This window comes from Euphorbia lathyris, chromosome 1 (genome assembly GCF_963576675.1).
Source record: "Euphorbia lathyris chromosome 1, ddEupLath1.1, whole genome shotgun sequence".
Taxonomy (NCBI): Eukaryota; Viridiplantae; Streptophyta; class Magnoliopsida; order Malpighiales; family Euphorbiaceae; genus Euphorbia; species Euphorbia lathyris.
In genome coordinates, this window is record NC_088910.1 from 102,714,647 (window position 1) to 102,731,013 (window position 16,367).

The 16,367-nt window shown below is 35.3% G+C and overlaps 1 protein-coding gene across 1 annotated transcript; it reads left to right on the plus strand.

The window, feature by feature from the left end:
- Positions 1 to 9,021: 9,021 nt before the first annotated feature.
- LOC136212677 (glutamate dehydrogenase 2-like) lies at positions 9,022 to 12,098 on the plus strand. The gene is made up of 9 exons (XM_066002782.1): positions 9,022 to 9,201; positions 9,289 to 9,402; positions 10,458 to 10,679; positions 10,762 to 10,836; positions 10,912 to 11,028; positions 11,103 to 11,353; positions 11,452 to 11,527; positions 11,616 to 11,702; positions 11,784 to 12,098. The coding sequence occupies exons 1-9, from the start codon at positions 9,094 to 9,096 to the stop codon at positions 11,964 to 11,966; spliced, it is 1,233 nt and encodes a 410-aa protein (XP_065858854.1). The 5' UTR covers positions 9,022 to 9,093; the 3' UTR covers positions 11,967 to 12,098.
- The last annotated feature ends 4,269 nt before the right edge of the window (positions 12,099 to 16,367 follow it).

A 16,367-nucleotide genomic window follows, 5' to 3' on the forward strand; every position in this document is an offset into this window, starting at 1 on the left:
TTGACACGCACACATATATATGTATATATGAAACATTTGGAAATGTGAAATACTTGACACTATATTATATAAGCTTAAAGCACTTTTTGGTCCATGATCTATCCAAAATTTATGCATTTGGCCCCTGATCTATTATTTGGTCACATTTAACCCCTGACCTATCAAATTAGATAAAATTCAACCCATATTGATTGGAAAATTAACAACAGTCACCAATACAAAAACGACACATGACACATAAATAAAATTAAGGGATAAGTACACAAAAAATGCCTGTGATATACACTTTTTAAAAACTCGAACCTGTGGTTTTTTTTTTTTGCAAGGAGAGGTCTGTGCTAAACGCCGTTAGCAAACAGAGGCAAAATTGACTAACAGTGTTAAAAATCAAAGAGAAAAGAGTTAATTTGGTCATTATATTTATTTATTTTATAAATTAACCCACCTAATTATCACAAATAAACCACAAAATCAAAAATATCATCTTCTCCATCCCTTTTTAATTTTTGATTTTCATTCTTCTTTCTTCTTCTTCTTCCTCCTCCTCTCCCCTTCTTCTTCTTTTCTTCTTTTTTTTTTTAATTTTGATTCCAGAAATTCTGGAAAAATTCTAGAATTCTGGAAAATTCTAGAATTCTGGAAAATTCTAGAATTCTGGAGAACGTCTGAAATCCAGACGTTCATCACGTCTGGATTTCAGACGTTCTGAAATTCCAGAATAATTAAAAAAAAATTAGAAGAAGAGAGGAGAGGAGGAGGAAGAAAAGAAGAGAGAGAGGAAGAAGAAGAAGAAGAAATGTCACGAAGAAGAAGAAGAAGAAAAGGAGAGGAGGAAGAAGAAGAAGAAGAAGAGAGAGAGAAAGAAGAATGATAACAACAACAACAACAAAGCCTTAGTCCCGAAATGATTTGGGGTCGGCTAACATGAACTATCATATAAAACCGTGAAATCAAGTCGTGTCAGCGACACAAATTCGCTCCCTCCACTCCGTCCTATCCACTACCATATTTTCCTCAATTCCCAGTAAACTCATATCACTCTCGATCACCCTCCTCCAAGTTTGCTTAGGTCTTCCCCTACCCCTCACCACTACATCCCTTTGCCACTCTTCGGTTCTCCTGACCGGCGCATCAAGCGCTCTACGTCTCACATGGCCAAACCACCTTAGTCGGTTTTCTCTCATTTTATTCTCAACAGATGTGACCCCTATTTTTGTCCTAATTATTTCATTACTCACCCGATCCTTTCTCGTATGACCACACATCAATCTCAACATACGCATCTCCGCCACTGACATCTTATGGATGTGGCAGTGTTTCACTGCCCAATACTCCGTACCATATAACAATGCTGGTCTAATTGCCGTCTGGTAGAATTTCCCCTTCAATCTATTAGGCATGCCGGGGTCACAAAGGAAACCCGTAGCACTCTTTCACTTCGACCAACCAGCTTTAATCCTATGAGCAACATCTCCATCTACTTCTCCATCCGTTTGGATAATAGATCCTAAATACCGGAAGCAATCCGAGGCCTGAACAACTCTCCCATCTAGGGTGATTGTCCCTGCCTCCATACTCCTATGGCCGCTAAACTTACACTCCAAATATTCTGTCTTACTTCGGCTCAACTTAAAGCCTCTAGATTCTAAAGTTTGTCTCCATAGTTCCAACTTTCTCTCCACTCCTTCTTTCGTCTCATCAACCAACACAATATCATCTGCAAACAGCATGCACCATGGTATACCATCTTGAAGTGAACTTGTTAGTTCATCCATAACGATGGCAAAAAGAAATGGGCTTAGTGCGGAACCTTGATGCACTCCAATCGTAATAGGAAACTCTTCAGTCTTCCCAACACTAGTACGTACACTCGTGCATGCTCCCTCATACATGTCCTTTATGATGTCAATATATTTCCGTGAAATGTCTTTCCTTATCAAGGCCCACCAAAGTACTTCCCTTGGTACCTTATCATATTCTTTCTCCAAGTCAATGAAAACCATATGCAAGTCTTTCTTCTTATTTCGATAGTGCTCCATTAATTGTCTCATTAGATGGATGGCTTCCATAGTTGATCTTCCCGGTATAAAGCCAAACTGGTTTTCCGAGATCTTCACCGTCCTCCTTAGCCTTTGTTCGATCACTCGCTCCCAAAGTTTCATAGTGTGACTCATTAATTTGATTCCCCAATAGTTGGCACAATCTTGGACATCGCCTTTGTTCTTATACAAAGGGATTAAGATACTTTCCCTCCATTCTGATGGCATCTTATTGTTTCTCCAAATTTTGTTGAAGAACGTCGCCAACCATTCGATTCCTCTTTCTCCCAAACATCTCCAAATCTCAATAGGGATGCCATCAGGTCCTACTGCTTTCTTCAACTTCATCTTACTTAATGCCATTTTGACTTCACCCTTTTGAATTCTCCGCAGGCATTCATGATTTATCATATCGTGATGGATACTTATATCTCCAACATCTTGTCTGCGATCTCCATTAAATAAGTCATCAAAATAGGACCTCCATCGTTCCTTGATATCCTTATCTCCAACTAGGACTTTCTAGTCCACATCCTTCACACATTTAACTTTTCCGAGATCTCGCATCTTCCTATCTCTCATCCGAGCAATTCTATATATGTATCTTTCCCCTTCTTTCGTATCCAATCTTGTATACAGATCTCGATTCACCTTTGCTCTAGCATCTCATATGAAATTCTTTACTTCCCTTTTAGTCTCTTTGTATTTTTCGTAGTTCTCGTCACTCCTACATTTCCCCAATATTTTATAGGATTCTCGCTTACTCTTTACTACTTGTCGTACTTCTTCTGTCCACCAAGATGTGTCCTTACCCGGTGGCATGCTACCTTTAGATTCCCCTAGAACTTCCTTCGCTACTTCCCTTATACTATGCTCCATCTTAGTCCATATCAAATCTATATCTAAATCCATATTGCAAGTCCAAACATCTTTTTTGGTCATCTCATCCACAAATTTTTGTTGATTCTCTCCTTGCAATTTCCACCACTTAATCTTAGTCTCTACTTGTGGTGTTTGTTTTCTTATACATTTCCTACTTCGAAAATCAAGCACCACTACTCTATGTTGGGTTGTCGTACTCTCACCAGGGATCACCTTACAATCAATATAACTCTTTCTCCAAGCACTCCTTACTAAGAAGAAGTCAATTTGGCTCGCATTACCGCCACTCCGATAGTCACTAAGTGGGATGTTCTCTTCATAAACCATGTGTTCATAATACTCAAGTCATAGGCTGATGCGAATTCCAAAATATCATTTCCTGCTTCATTCTTATCTCCAAAACCATACCCTCCATGAACAATCTCAAACCCATCTCGCCTAGAACCCACGTGTCCATTGAGATCACCCCCCAGTACCATTTTTTCATCCCTAGGAACCTGTTGCACCACTTCCTCTAAGTCCTCCCAAAAAGCTTGTCTTATAGAGACATCTAATCCTATTTGTGGTGCATATGCACTAATAACATTCACAACCTCATCCCCTATCACTAGCTTGACACTCATAATTCTATCGCTCTTCCTAGACACCGCTACTACATCATCAATATACTCCCTATCAATAAGAATACCTACTCCATTTCTACCCTTATCCTTTCCTGAGTACCAAAGCTTATAACCCCAAGGAGCTATCTTTCTAGCCTTGGCTCCAACCCACTTGGTTTCTTGTAGGCACATTATATTTATTCTCCTCCTCTTCATAACATCTACAATTTCAGCTAATCTTCCTGTCAAAGAACCTATGTTCCATGTCCCAAAGCGTAACCTACTACCCTTACCCCTACCCCTTCCCCTACCATTACCGTGGACTAGCTTATTTACCCGCAACCCTTGCATATTTGACACCACCCTCGGGTCCTGGGGTGGCGTGCCGCTTCCGGGAGATGACCTAGCAACCCTTGCACATTTATCACAACACCCGGGTCTAGGAAGTGCATCGCGTCGCTGAGTAGGGAACGCCCCAACGGTATTTATAGTATGGCTCATGTCATAAGATGTGGCTAAGTTTTACGCTGGCCGCCACAAACCTACCGCAACCCTCCTCCTTTGTCCAGGTTTGGGACCGGCTGTAAAGGCCACCAAGTGACCCTCACAGGCGGAGTTAGAAAGAAGAATGAAAATAAAAAATTAAAAAGGGATGGAGAAGATGATATTTTTTTATTTTTATTTTTGATTTTGGGGTTTATTTGTGATAATTAGATAATTAGGGGGGTTAATTTATAAAATAAATAAATATAAGGACCAAATTAACTCTTTTTTCTTTGAATTTTAACACCGTTAGTCAATTTTGCCTCTGTTTGCTAACGACGTTTAGCACAGACCTCTCTTTGCAAAAAAAAAAAAAAAAACCACAAGTTCGAGTTTGTAAAAAGTGTATACCACAGGCATTTTTTGTGTACTTATCCCTAAAATTAATTTTCAACTAGAGATGTCAACAGTAACTATTTTACACAGTAAAAAAAATCCTAAAAACTTTTTATAGTGTTCCGATAGAGTGAAAATTAATTTTATTTATGTGTCATGTGTCATTTTTCTATTGGTTACTGCCGTTAATTTTCCAACACAGTTAATTTTTCATTCAATATGGGTTGGATTTTATCTAATTTGATAGGTTAGAGGCCAAATATGATCAAATAATAGGTCAGGGTCAAATGCATAAATTTTGGATAGGTCATGGGCTAAAAAGTGCTTTAAGCCTATTACATATATACTCTTATTTGAAATTCAATGCAAGGGCGTTTTATTTTTATTATATGGCGACTTTATCATAAATCTAAAAGCTTTGTGTGTTGTGTGTGTCTTTCGACCAAAAAAATAAAATAAAAATAAAAGCTTTGTGTCAATCATTAAATTTTTTTGATATATTTTTATTTTATGAATTAAATGGTATACTGTGTAGGTTGATCTATATATTAAGCATTCAGTCTTCTATGTCATTGAAAGGACTTTCAATTCACATATATTGTAATCCCACTCAATAAATAAAATAGTGGAACTAATATGTGTACGTCTGTATACATATGTCAAAATATGTAAGGGAGGTCATCTGTTTGACACGGAAAACCGAGTGTTTTTAATAATTTTCCAAATGTATTAGCATAATTAATGACATGGAAAACATGAGTAGGTGACATTCCCTAAGCGAAATCGAATAATTATTCCTGTATTTAATATAACTATTCTACAAATAGAAAAATACAGACCTAATCTAGGATTGCATTCCAAAAATACCACTTTCATTATGGATCACAACAACAAGAGAGAATAGAGAAAAATGTGAAAAATGAGAAATACTGAAAAAATAGGAAAACTGAAAAAGGACGAAAAACGCAAAAAAAATGAAGAATATGGCAAAAACATAGAAAAATGCGACAACCGGAAGAAAGCAGGAAAATGCAGAATACATGAAAACGTAGAAAAATATGAAAACAGGGAAATTTGGAAAACACTCAAAACGGGAAAGACACTGAAAACGGAAAAAAATGCAAAAAATGAGAAATAGCAAAAAAAATGAAAAAAATCATGGAAAACACGAAAAACAAAGAATACAGGAAAACCCAGAATACATGAAAAACATAGATTTTAGGAAAAACATAGAATACAAGAAAAACACAAACTACAGGAAAATAACTATATAGCAAAATGCAGAATACGAAAAAATAGAAAAACGCGAAAAATGAAAAAAAAACAGAAATCACGAAAAACAGCGAATACGAGGAAAATAAAAAAAATATATGAATATGCAGAAAACATAGAATATAAGAAAACACAAAATACATGAAAAATACAAAATATAAGAAAAATATAGAATACGGGAAAAACGCGAAAAACAAAGAATAATGGAAAAACACAGAATACACGAAAAACAAGAAAATGTAGAATACTATGCGTTTTCCCATGTTCTCCGTTTTTCTCGTTTTACTATGTTTTTTAGTTTTCCATATTTTTCGTGTATACTGCATTTTTCTTATTTTTTGTTTTTTTCCCATTTTCTGCATTTTTCCGTGTTCCGTGTTTTTCGCGTTTTTCATGTTTTTCTTGTTCTCCTTATTTTCCATATTCTAAGTTTTCCTTTATTTTGCATTTTTCCCGTTTTACGTACTTTTTAGATTTTTCTTGTATTATGTGTTTTTCATGTTCTCTGCATTTTATGAGGTTTTCTAAATTTTTTCGGTTTTTGCATATTCTACATGAATAGAGTTCTTGCGATTGGTCAGGTCGTTGATGGAAACCGGGCATGTTGGGAGAGCTTTGCGAGCTTGTTAGGGGCGCAAGAGCTAGGGTTGTCCATTTACTATGGCTGAAGCCAAAAGGGAACAATGTTAAGCTGAATGTGGATGGGGCATGTTCGGTGTCGACGGGGAATATTGCACCGATCAGGGGGAGTGATTCGTGATAGTTCGGGCAGTTGGCTACGTGGCTTTGTTCATAATATCGACAAGGGGGATAGTTTGGAAGTGAGATGTGGGTCTTACATATGGGCATGCCCTTGACACTCGAGTTGAATTATCGGAAGCTGATGGTAGAATTTGACTGTCTTGAAGCGGTGAACTATATCTATTCGAGGATTCACTTGCATCACCTGGCAAGAGCGGTCATTAAGGGTACACAGTATGTCTAGGTTTGAGGAGATCAGTATTTATCATGTTCATCGTGAAAGAAATAAAAGTGAAGACTTCTTAGCTTTCTTTTTGTTTATGTTTTTATTATGTAGTTAGCAATAAAAAAAACATCTCACTAATATATCTCACACACTCTCCATTTTCAATGTCCATTCATACATCGATTGTCATTATTAAGGATTGCTTTTTACTTAGTTCTTCCACCTCACGTACATTTATAAGGCATCTTTGACAAAGATAGTAAAATTATATGTGATTTGTGAACATGCTACACGAGCCAAGCATGATATTAATAAGCAGAGTTTTGGATAGTTAGTGTTGACATGCTAATTCAAAAATGATATAAAATATTTAAAAATATTACCATATCATCTTATATTTTTAAGGGCAAAAAACATCCTGAGGCCCCCTAATCTTTCATTGTTTGGTGCATTAAGCCCTCGATCTTTCATTTAGACACTTTGAGCCCCTGATCTTTTATTGTTTGGTGTGTTAAGCTCTTTCATTTAGACATATTGAGCCATTGATCTTTCATATATGGGTGTAATTAAGCCCTTCCGTAAATCAATTCATATATGAGTGTATTAAGGGCTTGTTTGGTTCAACTGTTAGCTAATAGATGTTGTTGTTAGTGTTAGCTATTTGCGGTTGTAGTAAGCTGTTTGTTGTTGCTGTTGGCTTTTTGTTATTAGTTGTTTAATTATTAGCGTTTCACTCCAAACCGCATGAAATATAGCATTTGGTTAGGTTTATATAACCGCAGCGTTTAGTATTTTCTCTGGACACTGCAACATTTTGGAGCTTTTTACGAAAAACTCTTTTTAAAGCTTTTCATGGACATCTATTTGTAGTTACTTGTTATTGACAAAATTATCCTTCTTATTTCCACCAAATTTGTTTCATTTTTAACATTATTTTTATTTCTAGAACAAAATTATCGAAAAACAAGGTTTTGTTGCGTTTAATAAATTTTTTATTTTTTATTTTTTTATATAAATTATTTTTATTAATTTGTATAATATATTTTTTATTTTATAATTTATTTGTTGATTAATTTAAAACATGTCCATATTAGAAATAAATACTAACAGCAATAATTTAGTATAATTTTACCAAACTCTAATAATTAAACAACTATTAACAAACAAACAAACAACCAACAACAACAACAAACAGCTCATTACAACCGCAAACAGCTAACACCAACAACAACATCTATTAGCTAACAGTTGAACCAAACAGGCCTTTAATATACCCATATATGAATTGATTTACGGAAATGCTTAATACACTCATATATGAAAGATCAAGGGCTCAATGTGTCTAAATGAAAGATCGAAGGCTTAATGCACCAAACAATGAAAGATTAGGGGCTCAATGTGTCTAAATAAAAGATTGAGGAGTTAATGCACCAAACAATAAAAGATCAGGGGCCTCAGGATGCTTTTTTCCCATTTTTAAAATCCACCAGCGAATGACTTAGATAGAGAATCAATAATTTTAGTTTTTTCAACACTCAATTCTATTCTCCCTCATATATACCCGTTTGTTTTACCTACTGTTTGCTATTACAATTTACTGTTTGCTGTTTGCTGTTGCTGCTTGCTGTTGCTAGTTGTTGTTTGCTGTTACGATTTGCTGTTTGCTGTTAGAAAAAGCTGCTTTTCCAAAAAGCAGAGGTTCTCTGCTTTTGTAAAAAGCTGTTTTTCACGTGTAAAAAGCAAACAGTAGGTTACTGACCAAACACCTAATGCTGTTTTTTAGGTATAAAAGGCAAACAGGAAGATCACTAACCAAATGCCTAAAACTCTCCACTTTGAAGTGAAAAGGCAAACATGAGCACGAAAAGGAGCAAACAAACACCCCCAGAACTCTAGTTAAATTTAATTTTTGGATAAATAATATTTTTATCTAATATAATGTTTAATCCTTATATTTTAATAATATACCGTTTAATCCTAATTTTTATTCTATTCAACCGTTTAATCCTTTGCGGATGGATTAAAGTATTTAATAATTTAACTATTTGAGAGACTGAAGTGTTAAAAATAATAAAAAAAGTTAAGATATAATTAAAATGTGGAGACTGCATAGTTAATATTTTTCTATATAAATCCAAAAACCTAGTTGAATTTAATTTTTGATTATTACTCCCTTCATAATTACTTAACACTCTATTTAACCCTGTCTTTTAGTCTATTCAACCGTTTATTCCTTAAATTTTACTATAAACTGTAGGGAATCATAATAATAAATGATTTAGCCTTGAAATTATAAAACGTTTCTTGTCTGTATCCTCATCCCATTTACTACATATAGCCCCTAGTAGTTCAGTGTTTTCTCACAGTTTTCATAGTCTCCGGATTCTTTCTCTCTTTTTGCTTTTTGCTTTTTGGGGTCACTTTCTGTTTCATCTTTCGTCATAGGATTAGGATGAATGCTCTAGCAGCGACTACCAGAAACTTCCGTCTTGCATCAAGACTTCTTGGTCTTGATTCAAAACTGGAGAAGAGTCTTTTGATCCCTTTCAGAGAAATCAAGGTATAGTTTTTGCTGAATTTTGTGTTTATAAGAACATGTAATTTTGTGTTTCAGAGTACTAATTAATTAATTGTGCGAAAAATGGAGGTTGAATGCACGATCCCAAAAGATGATGGAAGTTTGGTCTCTTTCATTGGATTTAGAATTCAGCATGATAATGCTCGTGGCCCTATGAAAGGTGGTATCAGATTCCACCCTGAGGTACTCTTTTCTCTTCCTTTAGTTTTATGCAGATTTCATTTGAGTTTCACTTCATTTTTCCGTTCCTATTCAGGTATTTTAAAGGGGAAAAAATGACGTTGTAGAAACCATTTGCATGTTCTTGATTTTTCTGTTCCTTTTGTTTTATGCAGAAACTTTGAGTTTCACTTGATTAGCCATAAAAAATGGTAAAATGAAAAGAAATTATGTCTAAATTATGCCTAAATTTATTGATTTTTCAAGATAAAAATAAAGTAGTTGTAGAAACCATTTGCATGTTCATTTACATGTAATCAAAAAAAGAAAAGCACAGAAAGAAACCATTTGCATATATATCTTATTTTTTCAAGATATATATCTCATGTTGTGGATAGATGATGGGATATATATATTTAAGTTCTCAATTTTTCTTAATAGGGTTTCTTATATATACTGTTTGTTTATTTATGATGGCTACATATAAACCAGAATAAAAATGACCTTTTGATGGCGGGATATTTCTTTTCTGAGTTACGTTGACGACAATTATCTAAATCCAATGATTAAATACACCTTAAAAACGACTTTTTAGTGATATGAAATTCACTACGCCGTTAATTAACTAAAAAAAAGTCACATCATACATATACCGACAAAAATAACCTTTTCTTATAAGGCGACACCGACAATTATATACACGTCAAAAACAGCTTTTTAACGATATATGTAATATATTATTATCGTTTACGTAAACATCATGTCATATATGTACCGGTAAAAACGACCTTTTGATGACGTGATATTAATTTATATAAAAATGATTAATTAATCATGCATATTAAATTGTAAGGCTTTGTTTTTTCTTTCATCCTATTAAATTTAGGATACCATCATTTCTTGTTTTTATCCTTATTTAGTTTTTTTCATAAAATCCCCAAATTGAACAGTTGGAAGGTGCAGTGTGCAAGACTTGACACATATATTATACTCTTCTTTTGAGATTCAACGCCAGAAAGTTTTATGTTTCTTATTTGGTGATTTTATCATAAATATAAAAGCTTTATTTTATGGTGTAGGTGGAACCAGATGAGGTGAATGCATTAGCTCAATTAATGACATGGAAAACAGCAGTAGCTGACATTCCCTACGGCGGGGCTAAGGGGGGAATCGGGTGTGACCCTAGGGAGCTGAGCGTCACTGAACTTGAACGCCTGACTCGAGTTTTCACTCAGAAAATCCATGACCTTATTGGACCTCAAACTGATGTTCCTGCTCCTGATATGGGAACTAATGCACAGGTTTAACAGAAATTCTAGCCGGTTTAATTTCTCATTTCTGAAATGCATCAATTAATTCCTATTTTAATTTCATTCCCTTTAGACCATGGCCTGGATTCTAGATGAGTACTCAAAGTTTCATGGTCATACACCTGCTGTTGTTACAGGAAAGCCAATTGTAAGTTGATCATTAAATCTAGAAATTGGATGTAGCTAAAGTAGTAGTTTGTTCATAATATGAATGGATTTGCAGGATCTGGGAGGATCATTGGGAAGGGAAGCTGCCACCGGTCTTGGAGTTGTCTATGCTGCAAAAGCTCTACTGGCAGAATATGGAAAATCCATATCCAACATGAAGTTTGCCATACAGGTATCTCAGACACCTTTAGGTGTTGATCTTTGAATTAATTGTAAAGATGGTTAATTAATATGTCAATGTTTTAGGGTTTTGGAAATGTGGGGGCATGGGCAGCTGTGTTCATACATGAGCAAGGAGGTAAAGTTGTGTCAGTAAGTGACATAACAGGAGCTGTGACAAACCCAGATGGACTGGATATCCCAGCATTGATGAAGCACAGGGAGAATACTCTAAGCATGAACACTTTCCCAGGCGGAGAATCTATGGATCCTAATCAACTTCTCGTTTCTGATTGTGATGTTCTTATTCCAAGTGCACTTGGTGGAGTTCTTAACAAGTATATATATTTGCACTTTGATTTTACCACAAATATATAAAACTAGTTTTCCATTTCACCAATTTCTTCAATGTTATGTATTAATTATTTGTCAAAAGGGAAAATGCTGCTGATGTGAAGGCTAAGTTCATAATAGAAGCTGCAAATCACCCCACTGATCCTGAAGCAGATGAGGTAATTAATTAATGATCATGAAATTGGGACATAAGTTTCTTTCAGTAAATTTTTAATTTCCACAAAAAAAATGTGTAATATGGTGCAGATATTATCCAAGAGAGGAGTAGTTGTGCTGCCTGACATTTATGCAAACTGTGGTGGTGTTACTGTGAGTTACTTTGAATGGGTCCAGGTAATTATCAATTGAAATTAAGACTATGTTTAATTAAATAAGACTATATATGATCAATTATATATTTATGTATGTGATCAGAACATTCAAGGGTTCATGTGGGATGAAGAAAAAGTAAGGAAGGAGCTGAAGAAATACATGATGAAATCATTTAATGAGATAAAGGCAATGTGCAACACGCATAACTGCAGCCTTCGAATGGGAGCCTTTGCTCTAGGCGTTAATCGGGTTGCTCGTGCTACTCTTCTTAGGGGTTGGGAATAATCTCTATATATCTTATGTTAATTGCATCTCTCCCTCCTTTATCCTCTATCAAGTTAATAACGTTTGTCTCTTACTTTTTACTTCAGTTTTAGCTTGCTTTAATGGAGAGATTGCATAACTATTATGTTATAATTACATTTTATTGGGATTTCTTAATATAAACATGTTTGCTATTTAATCAACTTAACCTTATATCTTACCAAAGACTGAACAATATTTAGTGCTCCACATGACTAAAGTAAACAATTTAGTGCTACAATAAATAAAGTTAATTAATATATAACGTTAATAAAATCAATGTGTTAAATTAACAAAGATTAATATCATTGATTGAATTCTTTATTTTACTAAAACACACTTTTTTTTTATAACGAAAATCAATATATATACCAACTAACAAACATAATATATACAAATAAAAGATAAACAATTGAGTTTGAGACCGAACATTTTATTGATTTGAGTTTGACACTAAACATCTCATTCATCTTGAAAATCAATCGAGTACTGATTCTTATAATTGATCGAACATCAATTACATGAGCCGAATCTAGTTAACAAGAAAACAACCTCATCTTGCTCAAGGCATATAAAACATATTAGCTAGTTCTTGAGCTGAAGTAACATACGGTGTATTAATGGACCCCTAACTCTAGGTGCTTTCTACAATGTGGTAGTCGATGTCATCATCTTCTTATTAAATATTGGATTAGCTACTATATAAATTGCATCTTGGCGGTCACAACGAAGAGGAATATGCAGTTGAGTAATCAAAGTGAAACTATTGTAGTAGATAGTATAGACCTCGGATGATCGAGGAGTTCATGGGGGTATTCATGGACGACTTTTCTATTTTTGAGTCATCATTTGACAGGTGCTTGAAAAATCTAGAAAAGTGCTCTAACGATGTGAAGACACCAACCCAATCCTAAATTGGGAGAAGTGTCAATTTATGGTGTAGGAATACATCGTGTTGGGGCACTAAACTTCACACAAGGGGATAGAGGTCGTCCATGGATCGTAGTCCGATTAAATATTTCACGAAATCAAGTAATCCTTGATTCTAATGTTGTAAATCAGCAAAAAAAAAAAACCAATAGGAGAGAATGAAGTCTATATTTATAGACCTCAGATGATTGAGGAGTTCATGGAGGTATTCATGGACGACTTTTCTATTTTTGAGTCATCATTTGACAGGTGCTTGAAAAATCTAGAAAAAGTGCTCCAACGATGTGAAGACACCAACCCAATCGTAAATTGGGAGAAGTGTCAATTTATGGTGCAGGAATGCACCGTGTTGGGGCAAAAAATTTCACACAAGGGGATAGAGGTTGATCCATCTAAAATAAAAGTAATAGATAAGCTACCTCCCCCTACTGGTGTGAAGACAGTGAGGAGTTTCCTAGGACATGCTAGTTTTTATAGACGATCCATAAAAGACTTTTCTAAGATATCTAAACCACTTACCCAACCCCTCATGAAAGATGCACGTTTTGACTTCACTAAAGAGTGCATGGAAGCCTTTAACCTACTTAGAGATAAGTTAGTTAAGGCTCCAATTATGATAAGACCAGATTGGGATCTCCCTTTTGAGTTAATGTGTGATGCGATTGATAGATCGGTAGGAGCGTGTCTAGGCCAGAAAAGAGGCAATATTTGTCAACCGATATTCTATGGTAGTAAGACTTTAAATAAGGCTCAACAAAATTACACAACTATAGAAAAAGAGCTTATGTTTTCAAAGGTAAGTTTATACTGACCATTCTTCTTTGAAGTACTTGCTATCTAAAAGATGCCAAGCCACGCTTAATCGAGTGGGTTCTTCTTCTCTAAAAGTTCAACATAGATATTCAAGACAAGAAAGGTGTAGAAAATCAGGTGGTTGATCACCTTTCACGTCTCAAACCAAAGGAGTGAAAGGCACCTTTCGAGAGCGAGATCCTTGAGACATTACATATCATTATATGCTGATTTTGCTAACTATCACTTACTAGTTCAAATATGCCATGGTATGCTGAGCACCTCCTATCTCTTACTAGTTCAAATATACCATGATATGTTGAATTTGCTAACTATCTTGCATATGGCATCTTCTTAACGGATATAACATATCAGCAAAAATGCAAGTTTCTGCATAACATTAGGCAATACTTATGGGAAGAACCTTATCTTTTCAAGATATGTGGTGATAACATCATCTGTCGGTGTATTTCACAAGATGATGCATCATCCGTGCTTGAATTTTGCCATTCCAAGGATCCCAGACGGCATCATTGGCTGGACAAAACAACCGCTAAGGTATTGAAATGTGGTTTTTTTATTGGCCCACACTTTTCAAAGACGTCTTTCAAAACATCCACACTTGTGATAGATGCCAACGAACGAGAAATATCTCCCACTGACTTGAAATGCCTCTCAATTCAATCTTGAATTGTGAAGTATTTGATGTATGGGAAATTGCTTTTATGGGACCCTTTCCAAAGTCCCTTAACAATCAATACATACTCGTGGCAGTTGACTACGTGTCAAAATGGGTGGAAGCGGTTTCTCTCCCTACTAATGACTCTCAGGTAATAGTAAAATTATTGAAAAAGAATATCTTTACTCGCTTTGGCATCCCAAGAGCCATTATTAGTGATGGAAGATCCCACTTTGCAATCACCATTTCAATGTGTTGTTGCAAAAGTATGGTGTTTCTCACAAAGTAGCAACACCCTACCATCCACAAACAAGTGGGCAAGTTGAGATCTCTAATGGAGAATTGAAAACATCCTTGAAAAGACCGTTAATGCATCTAGAAAAAGGTTGGTCCTTAAAGCTAGATGATGCATTATGGGCATATAGAATCGCCTATAAAACTCCCATCGGTATGTCTCCTTTGTTGAAACACCTTTCCACAAGATTTTGATTTGACAAAATCATTTAAGTTTAATCCATGATTAAGAGACAATTAAATTTAAGTGCTTTGATTTAATTGTACTAATCCGTTTGTTCAATATTGAGTACAAATGCAAAAAGAAATAAAGATTAAGACAGGATAAAGTCAGCATGAGAACACAACACAAGCTGAGTGAAGAGCAACTCAGCATAAGAGAAGATAAGTCATCTTCAGAAAAACGGCTTCAGAATAAAGTTGAACAAAGAAGCTGAGTAAAAGCGAAGCTCAGCACAGAAGAAATCTGCTCAAAGGAATGGTTTCTACAGAACGAAGCTAACCATGAAAGCTGAGTAGAAAAAGAGCTCAGTATGAAACTTGGTGAAAATCGAAGACAGTGATTATCGAAGTGAAGCTGAGTAATCTTCAGGACAACATGAATGATCCGTTAGCTAAAAGACAAATTCGACAACTGTCTGCACCAATAATAGTAGCTTTGAATTACGCAAAAGCCAAATTCCAAGATGCATGGGTCAACTGTTCTATGCTACAAGACAAACTGCCGCAAGAAGACAAAGTCTATAGGAAGAAGACAAATCTGACGTCTGAAGAATTCAGAAGACAAGATTGGCCTGCACATCTGAAGCTGACCAGAAGTTTGTCCCCCCAAAAGAGCCGTTTTGGACTCAACGGACAAATCAAATTCAAATGATTTTTTCCTCACATTTCAACTATAAAAGGGACAAGGATATCATTTGGATAATTGCCGATTTACAAAAAATTACAAGTGAGAAAGATACAAATTCAAAGCACTCAAAACAAAAGAGAAAGCTTACACCAATCTTCTATTCTTTGTGTAAATGCTAGATTGATTGTTTGTAATCATCTAAAGTGTTCTTTATCTTAAAAGGAACAAGTGTGTGATCAATTATAATATTGAGAGTGTGCGTACTGAGTACTTGGTATTTAGTACTTAGTGGTAGAGAAATCTAAGTGCTGGGTTGTAGCATTTAGTAGGAGTTGAGTAGACGAATAGAGGAAGGTACTCTTGCATATTCAACTGCCTGTAATCGGTTTGTGCTCTACCCTTAAAGAGCTCAGTATTGAATTCTGAAAGCCCGGAGGATTCTGGGGACTGGACGTAGGCGGAGAGGCCGAACCAGGATAAGTGATACTAAGTAATTTCTAACTCTCTTAAATATATATATATATATATATATATATGTGCTTGTGTTGCTTGTAATATTTACTCAGCATATAAACTGTTAGAAGCTGACACTAAGTAAATTGGAGTGTTGAGTTGAAAGCTGACCACACAAGTGTCAATTCCCAACTCTCAAGTAAAACAGTCTTAGTCAGCATCTAACTAAAGCTGTCTTACATTAAGTTCGGCCAAGCTGACCAAGCTGAGTTAATAAACTCACCAACACTAATAAGTCAGCAAGATTAATTAGCAAAAAAAATTATATTAGTTCCTAACCCCCCTTTGGAACTAATCACACGGGACCAACAAGTGGTATCAGAGC